Source organism: Lithobates pipiens, unplaced genomic scaffold (genome assembly GCF_037356315.1).
Source record: "Lithobates pipiens isolate NorthernLeopardFrog02 unplaced genomic scaffold, aLitPip1_a1.2 Scaffold_25, whole genome shotgun sequence".
NCBI classification, from domain to species: domain Eukaryota; kingdom Metazoa; phylum Chordata; class Amphibia; order Anura; family Ranidae; genus Lithobates; species Lithobates pipiens.
In genome coordinates, this window is record NW_027507787.1 from 1,478,220 (window position 1) to 1,491,537 (window position 13,318).

The 13,318-nt window shown below is 45.1% G+C and overlaps 1 protein-coding gene across 1 annotated transcript in view; it reads right to left on the bottom strand.

Annotated features, from left to right (window-relative positions):
- Positions 1–13,318, bottom strand: part of CSGALNACT2 (chondroitin sulfate N-acetylgalactosaminyltransferase 2) — a 97,101-nt gene that overhangs the window by 10,941 nt on the left and 72,842 nt on the right. The window contains exons 3-5 of the mRNA XM_077453955.1: positions 12,830–13,046; positions 10,402–10,500; positions 2,592–2,770 (exon numbers count right to left, since the gene is read on the bottom strand). Of these exons, the coding sequence (XP_077310081.1) occupies positions 2,592–2,770; positions 10,402–10,500; positions 12,830–13,046 (495 nt within the window). The remainder of the gene's footprint in view (positions 1–2,591; positions 2,771–10,401; positions 10,501–12,829; positions 13,047–13,318) is intronic.

Consider the following 13,318-nt stretch of genomic DNA (forward strand, 5'->3'; position numbering starts at 1 on the left):
GCTGTATTTGAATGAAGTTGTAGGGCAATTTAACTCTGAGGGTGGGGCTACATTTTATATATTTACTTCAATCAATTGATATGGCCTTATCCTTACACTGTTGGCCAGCGGGAGGACTGGCCCTTTGCTTAGGTGGCCAGCGGGAGGACTGGCCCTTTGCTTAGGTGGCCAGCGGGAGGACTGGCCCTTTGGTTAGGTGGCCAGCGGGAGGACTGGCCCTTTGGTTAGGTGGCCAGCGGGAGGACTGGCCCCTTTGGTTAGGTGGCCAGCGGGAGGAGTGGCCCCTTTGGTTAGGTGGCCAGCGGGAGGACTGGCCCCTTTGGTTAGGTGGCCAGCGGGAGGACTGGCCCCTTTGGTTAGGTGGCCAGCGGGAGGACTGGCCCCTTTGGTTAGGTGGCCAGCGGGAGGACTGGCCCCTTTGGTTAGGTGGCCAGCGGGAGGACTGGCCCCTTTGGTTAGGTGGCCAGCGGGAGGACTGGCCCCTTTGGTTAGGTGGCCAGCAGGAGGACTGGCCCCTTTGGTTAGGTGGCCAGCGGGAGGACTGGCCCCTTTGGTTAGGTGGCCAGCGGGAGGACTGGCCCCTTTGGTTAGGTGGCCAGCGGGAGGACTGGCCCCTTTGGTTAGGTGGCCAGCGGGAGGACTGGCCCCTTTGGTTAGGTGGCCAGCGGGAGGACTGGCCCTTTGGTTAGGTGGCCAGCGGGAGGACTGGCCCTTTGGTTAGGTGGCTGCCCTTTGGTTAGGTAGCAAGTATAAGGGGTGGCCCTTTGGTTGGGTGGCAGCCCTTGGGTCAGGTGGCCAGTGGGAGGAGAGGCCTTTTGGTTAAGTGGTGGCCCTTTGCTTAGGTGGCCCTTTTGCTGGGTGGCCAGTGGGAGGAGTGGCCTTTTGATTAGGTGGTGGCCCTTTGCTTAGGTGGCCAGTGGGAGGGGTGGCCCTTTATTTTCACTATCATTGGGAGAGGTGGTTAGCAGAAAGGTGGCACTTAGATTGGTAATCACTGTAGTGCCCACTTACATTGCTGGTCAATGGTTGCCCTCAGCTCTGCCGAGTAATTTTGGTACTAGAACCATTCATTCAGGTGGCAGATCAATCTGCTCATTGCTCAAAGAACTACTAGCAATTTCTGGGGAACACTAGAATTCATCAGAAATGTGGTTCAAGAAACACTGCGCTGGAGATTGGTCACTAAAGGGTTAATGTGCATACTCTGGTAACTGGTTACTAAGCAGTTTACACATACTCTGGAGACTGGTCACTAAGGGGTAAATGAACATTTACTACTGGTGTGAAAAAGGGGCTGGTGAATTCGGTGTAGCACCATCTAATTGATGGCATCAAAACTGGGAATTGGGGTGTGTGTCAAAGGAGGCAATAAACTGCAGAGAGACCAGTGTATGATCTCACTGGTGGAGCATGTTCTGGTCAACTAATTCACTACTGGAAGAATTTTAGAGCAGTGAATCAGCAAACTTCTCATTTAAACATCATATACTAAAGTATAAGATGAGGAAAGAAGAACTTCTATGATATTAAGGCACACTTCCCTGCACTGCATCCATTTACCTACCTGATAAGAGAACACATTCTGACAGCCCTATGTCCATTAGTACACGTCTTATTCTGGACAGTTCTGTTATATATGGCACCTCTACAGAAATGCAATGGTATGTCCATCTATGTGCCTCAATAGCTGTTGGTTATGTCTATATCAGTTCATGGAGGTTGGGCAGCGGAGGGTGCACCACTCCGACTCTGCCAACTAGCGATAGATGTTTGCAGTGCCATACTCTAAATATGTTGCTGCCTCTATTAAAAGTATAACTAAAGGCAAACATTTCTTTTAGTTTTGTATAGCGGAGAGGGATTAGCACTCCTGGAAGTTTTTATTGCAGTCTGCGCCCCCGTTAGGGAGATTCACCCTTTCTGGCCTGTTTACTATCATCATTGAAAATGAAAGAAAAAACAAAATCCCACATTTTGGGTTGTCCCCAAAACATTAAGAGGGGAAATATTTCAATGGGGACACTAGTTCTGGTGACCTAGGGGTCCCCAAGAATTCCCTTAATTTGCAGGGATTTCCTCTTACTTCCTGTTTGGGACAGGAAGTGAAGAGAAATCTTTGTCATGGGATACAGATGGCAAAAATAAACATTCAGGGGGTTATAACCCTCCTTTGCTATAACAAAAATTAATAAAAAAGTTTTGCATATAGTTCTACATAAGTTGTCCTAGTTCTCTACTGTCACAAATTAGACACCCAGTACCCTGCTCTTGCAGTAGACGTCAACGGGATCTGAATATTACCACAATGGAAAAGAAAAAAGGTAAATATAATGGAGAAAAATAACGAGCATGCTCTATTCGAAAAAAATAAATCCTGTGCAATTTTATCTACCTGGTCATTCATTTTTTTTTCTACATCATATTACCAGCCAGGTAGTCCATACATTAGGAAATATGGCTTCAGTATCCACTGTTTGAGTCTTTTTTTTATGGAAGGCAACAAAAGTTATGCTCTCCAACTCATAGACGTGATATAGTCCTATACTGTCCACCTTACTTTGTTAGAGGTCACCTAAACAGCATAGACTCACCAGGTTCTGAGCTTAGTCTGCATGTGTCTAGAAAGCCTGGGGTGAAATAGATGTCAACGTCACAGAAGAAAAGCAGAACATCCTCCTTGGCCCAGGCCCTTGCGCCAACCTCCAGGCCGCGCCCCCGGCTGAACTCCTCCTTCAGTGGAATTAACGTGTAATTATGGAAATTCTGATCACTGTAAAAACAGAACAGGATCTCAAATACAGTGGAAACAACCAATCCTTGTTCACGCAACATTGACATCTGTATTCAATACGGATGAAAACCAACAACATACGAATGCCAATTCATCCCATTTCTAACCAATGATATCATTAAATCAAATCTGTTACAGCCTAAAAATGATGGAAGCTAGCAATACTGTTGAAGTGCACCTGCTTTTATATTGAAATCGTTTTTTGCACCCACATGGAGCCCCTGAATTAGAGGACCAGGCTGTACATGGGGTCGTAAGCAACTCATAGATGTGATTTTCTTTCCTGCAACAAAAGTCACAAAAAAAAATAGCGCCTGTAAATCACCTCTCCTGTCACTCCAGTGTGAAAGCCCGAGTGCGTTCACTTTGGAGCGGTGCACTAAGCAGGACGCTTAAAGTCCTGCAAGCAGCATCTTTGAGGAGCTTTAGGAGTGGTGTATACACTGCTCCTAAAGCACCCCTGCTCCATGAAATCAACAGGCAGCGCCTCCAAAACGCTGATGCAGTGACGCTTTGCCATCGCTTTTAACCCTTTTTCGGCTGCTAGCGGAGGCTAAAGGCAATCACCTTCAGTACAGCCAGCCTATCAGATATTTTTCATATGATTACTGCCAGTGGCTATAGCGTTCTGCTGGCAAGGAAGGCTCCTAGCTGGCAGAACACAGTAGCGCAGCGGGAAAGATTCCCCCATCAACACGGAGGGCACTTTCACACTGAGGCATCGGCGTTAAAGGGCAGCTATTTTTACTGTCATTTTAGGGGCACTGCAACGGTGCTTTGAACCCTTTTTCAGCTGCTAATGGATGTTAAAAGCACCCCGCTAGCGGCCAAAAAGAGGCGCAAAAAATAGCTGCACTTTATCGCCGACGCCCCAGCACCTCAGTGTCAAAGTGCCCTCAGTGTTGATGGGGGGAATCTCTCCCGCTGCGCTATTGTGTTCTGCCAGATGGGAGCCTTCCTTGTCAGCAGAAAGCTATAGCCGCTGGCAGTAATCCTATGCATAATATCTAATAGGCTGGCTGTACTGAAGGTGATCGATTGACTTCAGTACAACCAGCCTACCCTTAGATGGATTAAATCTCAGTCCTTACCTGCTAAACTAGCCGAGATTCGATCCAACTATGGCTGGCTTCATCTACACTCCGCCCCAGTCTTAAACTCAACCCCTTATCAGTCAAAAGTCAGAAGAAGATTATGGGGCCCCCCGGGGCAAGATTATGGGGCCCCCCGGGGCAATGGAAGATTATGGGGCCCCCCGGGCAATGGAAGATTATGGGGCCCCCCGGGCAATGGAAGATTATGGGGCCCCCCGGGCAATGGAAGATTATGGGGCCACATAGTGCACACACACACACACACACACACACACACACACACACACACAGGAAAGGTACAGGAGAGGCGGGGCAGCTATAATCTTGGATTAAAAAAAAAAAAAGAAGATTTTTACATACTGTCCCTGGTTTTTTGAGGTTGGCAACCCTGATGGGGCCCCTTAGTGGCATAGGGCCCTCGGGCAGTGCCCAAGTGCCCAAATGGTCAGTCTGCTCCTGATGGTGAGAGCGTCAGCTCTCCGGAGTGGAATGTACCAAGCGCACAATATTGTGAGATTGTATTGGTCTGGTAAGCGGTCCGCTGATCTAAGAAGCGCTTTTTGGCACCAAGCACCTTTGTACAATACAAGCACCTGGATGGACTTCACTATAGAATGATGACCGTTTGCTTGACATCTTTTTTTATTCACTTTGAAGATATGAATTTATAAACGTATACATTTTTGGATTTTTTTTTCCAACCTTGCACTTTTATTGCAGCTTTGCACATTATATGAAATATCGTTCACTACTGTATATTATATTATCTTATATTATCTAGGAATATATTTGCAGGTCAGAAGTTCTGCTTTCATGGATTTGTATGTTTTTGTATTGGGGAACGTCCCAATGTATTTAAGTCACTGGGTCAAAATGACAGCATTTTCATTTTTTATTATTAGTAGTGGGAGTGTCTATATTTCGGTCAGTACAGATTTCCTTCAATTGTCATATCAGTACGAAGCAGAAAAGAAGGCAGATGGGGAATGTGGACGTTAAAAGGGTGTGGAAATAAAATCTCGCAGCTGACACAATGGGACACTGAAGGGATAGTTGTGCATACCAACATGTCGTAAAACACAATGCAATCTTCCACACCTAGATACCTGGGTCTAGTAATGCAAGTAAAAGGAAGCTTTTGATGAACAGAAGTATTTTTTTTTTTTTTTTTTTTTTTTAATAAAACGAGAATCTGCATGCAAATCATGCACCTACCTGTAAAATGCAACGGCTCCATTCTGGCCAGGACACGGACCTTACTGGCCATTTAATGGCTACTGCTGTTCACCAACAGACACCTTGCCCAGGAATAATCTCAACACCTTTAACTGCTTTGATAAAAAGCACATTGTACAATGGGTGGGACAGCCATGCTGTGATGAGGTTTGTGCGGTGCTATAATGGCACCGAAGAGTTTCGGAAGAGGTGCCAGAAACGGGGTCACTCATACAAGCCATCCTTATGTAGTATATAAAAAGGAGCTCTCAGTTAAGCTTAAAGTGGAACTTCAGTAATTTTTCATCTTTCCAACTATTAAATCTTCTGCTGTTTTTGTTTTAACTGACATTATGCTTTACCATTGCAGAGAGACAAAGAGAAAGTAAACCCATCAGGGTTTACTTGCTCTTTAATAAAGGACTTGTCAAAAAGGGTCTATTGTGGTTTTTACTTTTTGACACTTTTTAGGTGAATAGGTAAGGGTAACAATGTGCCCGATACCCATTCACATAGGGGGGCCAGGATCTGGCTCGCTTGCCCCCCCCCCCCCCTTCCTGGCTTGCTAGTCTGCATGCTCGGATAAGTGCGTCTGGTATGAATTTTGGGGGGGGGGGGAATCACACATTTTTTTTTTTTTATTTTGGCATGGAGTTCCCCGTAAAATCTATGCCAGAACCATGGTATGGATTTTGGGGGGACCGCACGTAATTTTTTTTTTTAACCACTTGCCACCCATGCCAATGCTGACATCTCTCTCCTACATGTAAAAAGCATAATTTTTTTGCTAGAAAATTACATAGAACCTCCAGAAATTATATATGTTTTTTTTAGCAGAGACCCTAGAGAATACGACGGCATTCGTTGCAACTTTATCTCACACGGTACATCGTGCTGTGATTGGCCAAAGCATACAGGTCAGGTGTATGCTTTGGCCAATCAGCAGCCTTCAATGCACTGCGATCAAGCAAGGCATTATGGGGCACTCCATGGTGGGCGAAACTTGCCGTGAGCGCCCCATATGTTTGTTCAACCAATAAATATGGGATGTTGGCAACAACTGGGTCTTTTTTTTAGGTAAATCCCCGTCTAAGTTCTACTAACAAACGAACATCTGGCCCATCACCAATGATATACTTTAACCACTTGGGTACCGCGCTATTGCCGAATGACGGCATTAGCGCGGACCTAGATTTCCAGGACTACGTCTATTGACGTCGTCCTGGTTACGAGCGGCCTGCGCGCCCCCTGAGGGGCGCGCGCGGCGCGCTCTGTGATCGGCGAGTCCGTGAGACTCGCCTGATCACCGATCCGTGTAAGGGGTCGATCCCGACCCCTTATCACGTGATCAGCTGTCAGCCAATGACAGCTGATCATGTGATAGAACGGAGCCGGTAATCGGCTATTATTCCTCCTCGCGCTGACAGCGCGAGGAGAAAAAAAAAAAGCCGATCACCGGCGGCCGTGATCGGGACATCAGTCCCGATCACGGCCAGCAATGAAAGGCACCACATGCCACCTGCCAGTGCCCACCTGCCTCCCGCAGTGCCATCCTGAAAAATAACAAAGTAAAAGTAAGTGCCCCCCGTCTGTGCCCATAATGCCCACAGTGCCACCCCACAGTGCCACCCACAGTGCCACCCAATCTGCCTCAAAGGTGCTGCACCCCAGTGCCGCCCATCAGTGCCCAGCAGTGCCGCCCATCAGTGCCCAGCAGTGCCGCCCATCAGTGCCCAGCAGTGCCACCTATCAGAGCCACCTATCAGTGCCACCTATCAGTGCCCATCAGTCCCATCTATCTGTGGTACCTATCAGTGCCCATCCGTGCCACCCATCCGTGCCACTTATCCGTGCCACCCATCCGTGCCATCTTATCTGTGCCCATCTTTGCCCATCAGTGCCGCCTTAACTATGCCTATCAGTGCCCACAAGTGCAGCCCATCAGTGCCCACAAGTGCAGCCCATCAGTGCCCACCAATGCAGCCCATCAGTGCCCACCAATGCAGCCCATCAGTGCCCACCAATGCAGCCCATCAGTGCCCACCAATGCAGCCCATCAGTGCCCACCAATGCAGCCCATCAGTGCCCACCAATGCAGCCCATCAGTGCCCACCAATGCAGCCCATCAGTGCCCACCAATGCAGCCCATCAGTGCCCACCAATGCAGCCCATCAGTGCCCACCAATGCAGCCCATCAGTGCCCACCAATGCAGCCTATCAGTGCCGCCTTATCAGCGCACTTCAATGAAGGAGAAAAATGACCCGTTTGCAAAATTTTATAACAAACTATTAAAACATGATTTTTTTTTTATTTTTTTTTTGCATCTTTTTTTGTTTGTTTAGCAAAAAATAAAACTCCGAGCTGTAACTAAATACCACCAAAAGAAAGCTCTATTTGTGGGAAAAAAATGATAGAAATTTCATTTGGGTACAGTGTTGTATGACCGCGCAATTGTCATTCAAAGTGCATCAGCGCTGAAAGCTGAAAATTGGTCTGGGACTGAGGGGGGTTTAAGTGCCCAGTAAGCAAGTGGTTAAATAGAACCCATTACACTATAAAAAGGTTCAAATTAAAACATTGGTTCTGTTTGTGTGGTTTTTCTAATAGTGTCTCTTGATTTCCTTCTCCTACTCCCCACAAAAAAATAAATAAAAGATGTAGTTGGATTTTGAAAGATTATCTTAATCTGAGCTGCAAGGACCAACATCCTACAGATATTGTGTATATAGACAAACTCGGTCTATCCAGTGAAAATCCAGGATACGGGATGGAGCCTCTAAGATTTTACTTTCTGAATCAGGTTTAAAGACTCATCTACCTTTGTGCCCCCCCCCCCCCCCCCCCGCCAATCCCTCCTCTGGATTTGATTGCCCACCGAATTAAATGCAAAACCATACAAAGCCATGCATAATCCTGCCCAGAGTTACACCAACAATCTTGTCTCCAAATATCACATAAACCGTCCTCTTCACTCCTCCCAAGACCTCCTGCTCTCGGGTTATCTGGCCTGCCCCTCCAATGCTCATTTCCAGGACTTCTCCAGAGTCTCTCCCATCCTCTAGAACCCTCTACCCCAATCTGTCTGGCTATCTCCTACTCTGGCTGCCTTTAGGCAATCCCTGAAAACGAATTACTAAAGGAAAGCCTATGATGCCTCCAACTAACTGAACTTTTATCACTTACATCAGCTTATCCCTCGCAGTGATCCAAATTAAACTTGCAGTGCTGCTCTAAGAGAAGATATTGAACTCCCCCGTTTGTGGTGAAAGAAGCCGGCATCAGTATACTATGCAGAGGTGTAAGAGCATTATCAAAGAAAAGAGAATGCACGGGTCTCCAACCCAGTGCATTAGTATGTAGATGAATGTGGCCTCAGCCAGCAATGCTGCAGCCACACCCCCCATGTTTGGCACCCTTCAGTGGGGCGAAACATGTCAGGGCGAGTGTGGCTGCAGTAGCGCTGGCTGAGGCCACATTAATCTACATACTAATTGTTCTGAGTTGGTGAGCAACTCATCCCTCACAGCTATAACCTGTTGTACCATTTGCCCCACCCTATTAGTTTGTAAGTTCTTGTGAGCAGGGCCCTCTTATCCCTCTTGTATTTTATTGCAACTGTACTGTCTCCCTTTAGATTGTAAAGCCCTTCGCAAACTTTTGGCACTATATAAATCATGTATAATTATAATATGGCCAAGGAAGTCCCATGAAGCCAGCTGAATCCTCGATTTACATTTTGCGTACTATTTATGAGAATTATTGGTCCACTGCACATATGTTTTTGTGCAAGACATCTGTCTTCCTGTCCTAAATCCACAGAAGGATCAACTGTCATTTTGACACGTTTGCATTCCTAACAAGGCAGCACACAGAATTTTAAGCTGTGTGATAAAAGTTCCATCAATGTCAAATAGCTATTATTTGCAGTAGGGCAGTAACATAGTCAGGTGTGAAAGTCTTATGTATGATAGAACTTTTGGATTATTTTAGACATAGTGATCCAAAAGAGAAAAGTATACATTCACCTCCTGATGAGACACAGGGTCTGTTAGCACTGATAGTTTATCTGGGGCAGTGATGGCGAACCTTGGCACCCCAGATGTTTTAGAACTACATATCTCATGATGCTCTTGCACTCTGCAGTGTAGTTGAGCATCATGGGAAATGTAGTTCCAAAACATCTGTGGTAGCAAGGTTCGCCATCGCTGATCTGGGGTGTCAAACTGGTGGTCCTCCCTCCAGCTGTTGTGGATCTACAAGTCCCATAATGCCTCTGCCTGCGGGAGTCATGCTTATAACTGTCATCTTTGCAATGCCTCCTGGGACTTGTAGTTCCACCACCGCTGGAGGGCTGCCAGTTTGACACCTGTGGTTTACATCATCATGAGATCACAAGACTTTGCAGAGAGCAGGAACACAAGGGAAGACAGTGGGAGAAAGATTACAACTACAGGAGAGGGATGGGCAAAAGGACACATCTGCTGAAGGAATTTCTTCATCTGGAAACAGATGGCACCACAGAAATCAGCTCACTTACACACTACACTACCTTCAATCTACATGGGTACAGGAAAAAAACTCAAAAACCAAGAACACAAACACATGGAATTCAGAATGTGACAAAAAAAAGTAATATAAGGGGGGGGGGGGGGGGGGGAATAAACAAAAAGGCAATCCTGCAAAGAAATGAACACAAAATTATAGGTAATGGTACTGCATTGTCTGTTTAATGCAATTTTACACTCCCTAATAGGGGAAGAATAAATTATTTGAATCCTTAAAGTGGTTGTATAGTCATTTTTTCTACTTTTACCTACAGGTAAGCTTATAATAAGGCTTACCTGTAGGTAAAAAATATATCTCCTAAACCTGTACGGTTTAGGAGATATTCCCCTTGCATTGCGCCGCTGACTGCAGTAGCGCATGCGCACAGGGGATTCTTGGCTGAAAGTCCAGACCCTGCCGGAGAGAAATCTCCTGCGCACATGCGCGGGAGTGACAATATCGCGGCTCCGGCGCCAGAGCCGCAATACCCGGAAGACACGCAGAGGGAACATGTCAGCTCCCTCGGCGTGGATCAGGCAAGATGTCGGGGCCTCGTTCTAAGGTAAGTATTTCATAATGAGCTAGTGTGCAGTGCATACTAGCTCATTATGCCTTTTCCTTTGCAGGTAAAAAAAAAAAAAAAACCTTCAGCGGATTCACTCCCACTATAAAAAATAGATTAAACTATGCTTCATTATACTTAACATCTTCCTACATCAGTTAAATGATATAATGCCAATGCAGATTTTACTTACTTTACAGTTTTAAGGATTTCCTCAACCTCCGATAGACCATCCTCACCAAAGTAGACCACAGTCAGGTAAGTCCTCTTATCTTGCTGAATACATACATCCCTTGAATAACACAAGAAAAAAAAAAACTTTGGTCATCCAGGGGGTGCTTACAAAAAGGAATAGTTTGGCTTTTTATCTCAATATGTCCATTTTTTTAACATATCTAAATAAGTATTTCAAATTAATGTAGTACTTAACCACTTCCCACCTGGCCAATGCACACATACGGCCGGGTGGGAGCCGCCTACTCCTGATAGGACGTTCAGGAACGTCATTCAGGAGTAGCGGGATCGCCCGCGCAGCGGCACGATCCCGATGCGCCCGTGTCACCCGGACACGGCGCATCTCAGATCGGCAGGAGGGCTCTGTGATTGGCCCTCCTGATCACATGACGGCCGTGTCCAATCACGGCCGTCATGTGATGTCAACAAACAGCCGGTTGCTAGGCAATCGGCTCCTCCTCTCCTCACACAGAAGTCATCGCTGTGGAGAGGAGAGCAGATCGCTGCAGCCGGCTGCTGATCAGTGAGTATGAGCTGTTTTTTACAGCTTTTTACTCACTGATCACCAGTCTAGTGTACACAGTAAACACACCACACAGTAAACACATCACACAGTATAAACACAATGTCCCCACACATGTCCCCAAATAATAAAAACACATGTCCCTAATAATAAAAACATGTCCCCCACATATGTCCCACTAAAATCACATGTCCCAATGATTATCTGCACACATATGTACGTGATCACCTACACACATATGTACATGATCATTTGCGTACATATGTCCGTGATCACACAAACCAATTATTATACACTTAACGGATTTTTTTTTTTACCAAAAACATGTAGCAGAATACATTTTGGCTTAAATTTATGACAAAATTTGATTTTATTGGATTTTTATTGAAGTAGAAAAAAGAAAATATTGTTTTTTTTTTTCCAAATTTCCGCTTTTTTGCGCTTATATCGCAAAAAATAAAAAACGGAGTCGTGAATAAATACCACCAAAATAAAGCTCTATTTGTGCGAACAAAATGATAAAAATTTCATTTGGGTACAGTGTAGCATGACCGCGCAATTGTCACTGAAAGCGCTAGAGCGCTGAAAGCTGAAAATTGGGCTGGGAAGGAAGGGGGCGAAAGTGCCCTGTATTGAAGTGGTTAAGGTAGAGCTTTTTTTTCCTGTCCCATAGTCAGCAAGTGAGGGGAAAAACTTCCAAAGCGAGGGAACCTCTGGTTGTCACCAGAACTAGCGTCCCCAATGGAAGATTTCCCCTTTACTCCCATTCTAGTGAAAATGAGATTTGGGATTTTTCTCAACTTTTGCTCTAGGTCATTGGTCTCCAAACTTGCTTTTATCCAGCTCTTGGGGCAATACTTCATTCCCTGATGGCAACAATGGAGCATAGTTCCACCCACTGACACCAACAAGGGGCACAATTCTTATAGCCCTTTGTTTAGAAAAAGTGGAGATCCCTGCTCTAGGTGATAATGGTAAACATGGCAAATAGAGGGTGAATTTCCCTAATGAGGACAAAGAGAGCAATACAAATCTGATGTGTTCTAATCCCTCTCCACTATATCTGAAAAAAGAAAAAAAAAAAAAGTGTGTTAAAATATAACTAAAGGTAACTCCAATTTTAAGTCCAATTTAAAGCGTAACTAAACTCCTTTACATTTAAGAAAAAAATTTAAAAAAAAAGTTGCATTCTTGACATGCCAGGAATGCCAACTGTCACATTTTCTTGTACTCTCAACCAAGCTGTCAAACCATCAAATAGCTGGTGTCATAGCTGATCACATGTGCAGCATTATGGCATTTGTAGATCAAACAGAGGCTAAGATGGCAGCTTCCTTGGCTGAAAACGGTAGGAGGGTTTAAAGCAAACAATGCTCTAAAATACAAGGTCCACTTTTTACAGGCTGCTCCCTTTTCCCATCTAAAATGGCTGCATTATTAAAATAAATAAATAAATTAAATAAAACACCTCTGAATAAACCGGTCTTTCACACTGTAGAGGGTGAAATTACAATCCTTCCAGCAAGAGCTGGAGGAATGCCGAGTATTAACAATATTGCAAAAATAGCACAACTCAGGGGTGTCTTCTTGTGAGGACTGGAATCCTTAGTGTTCTAAGATCTGTCTGGAAAGACCATGACATCACTCTAAGCACAAGGCATGGTGGCAATAAGCAAAAACAGGAAGTTACAACCAAGAAAGATTAGATTAGCTTCTATAAATGTCATAACTTTCGTGTTCTGCAATTAACTTCCATTTTATGGATTTGCAATAAAGGTTGTTCTAAAGTTTTTACACCCACACTATCTCTCTCAAAAGCAGCTGCTGGAAGGAGTCCATGCTTTCCATCACACTGTAGTCTTACTTGTAGTTCTGTATAAACTGTGCAAAGGTCTCTGTTCGGCCAGATAGCGGGACGATGATATTGATGATTGTCCTGGAGACATCCTGTGTTTCCACCTTCACCTTCATGAGTGGGCCAAACGGTCGGAATAAAGTGATGTGGTGGTAGCTTCCAGACTCTGGTTTCTTGTAGAAGAGCTCATAATGGGAGCCCTTGTCCCTCTCGGTTCGGTAATATCCTGATAACAATGAGGTGAGAGGTAACCGGTTAACTCACAGGGATTCAAGGGAAAGAACACAGATGTGATAAAAATTATTAAATGGTAGAACCCAGAAACTGCACACAAGGACTTACGAAAATTTTGAGCATTCTTGCATCATTAATCCTATAACATTCCACAGTATGTTACAAGCTTCAAGTATAAACCCATTTAGAGAATTCAATCACAAACAAGCCGGCAATATATGGTTCAAATCTCAGCCAGTTCAGCAGGGACTGGCCAAGATTTAG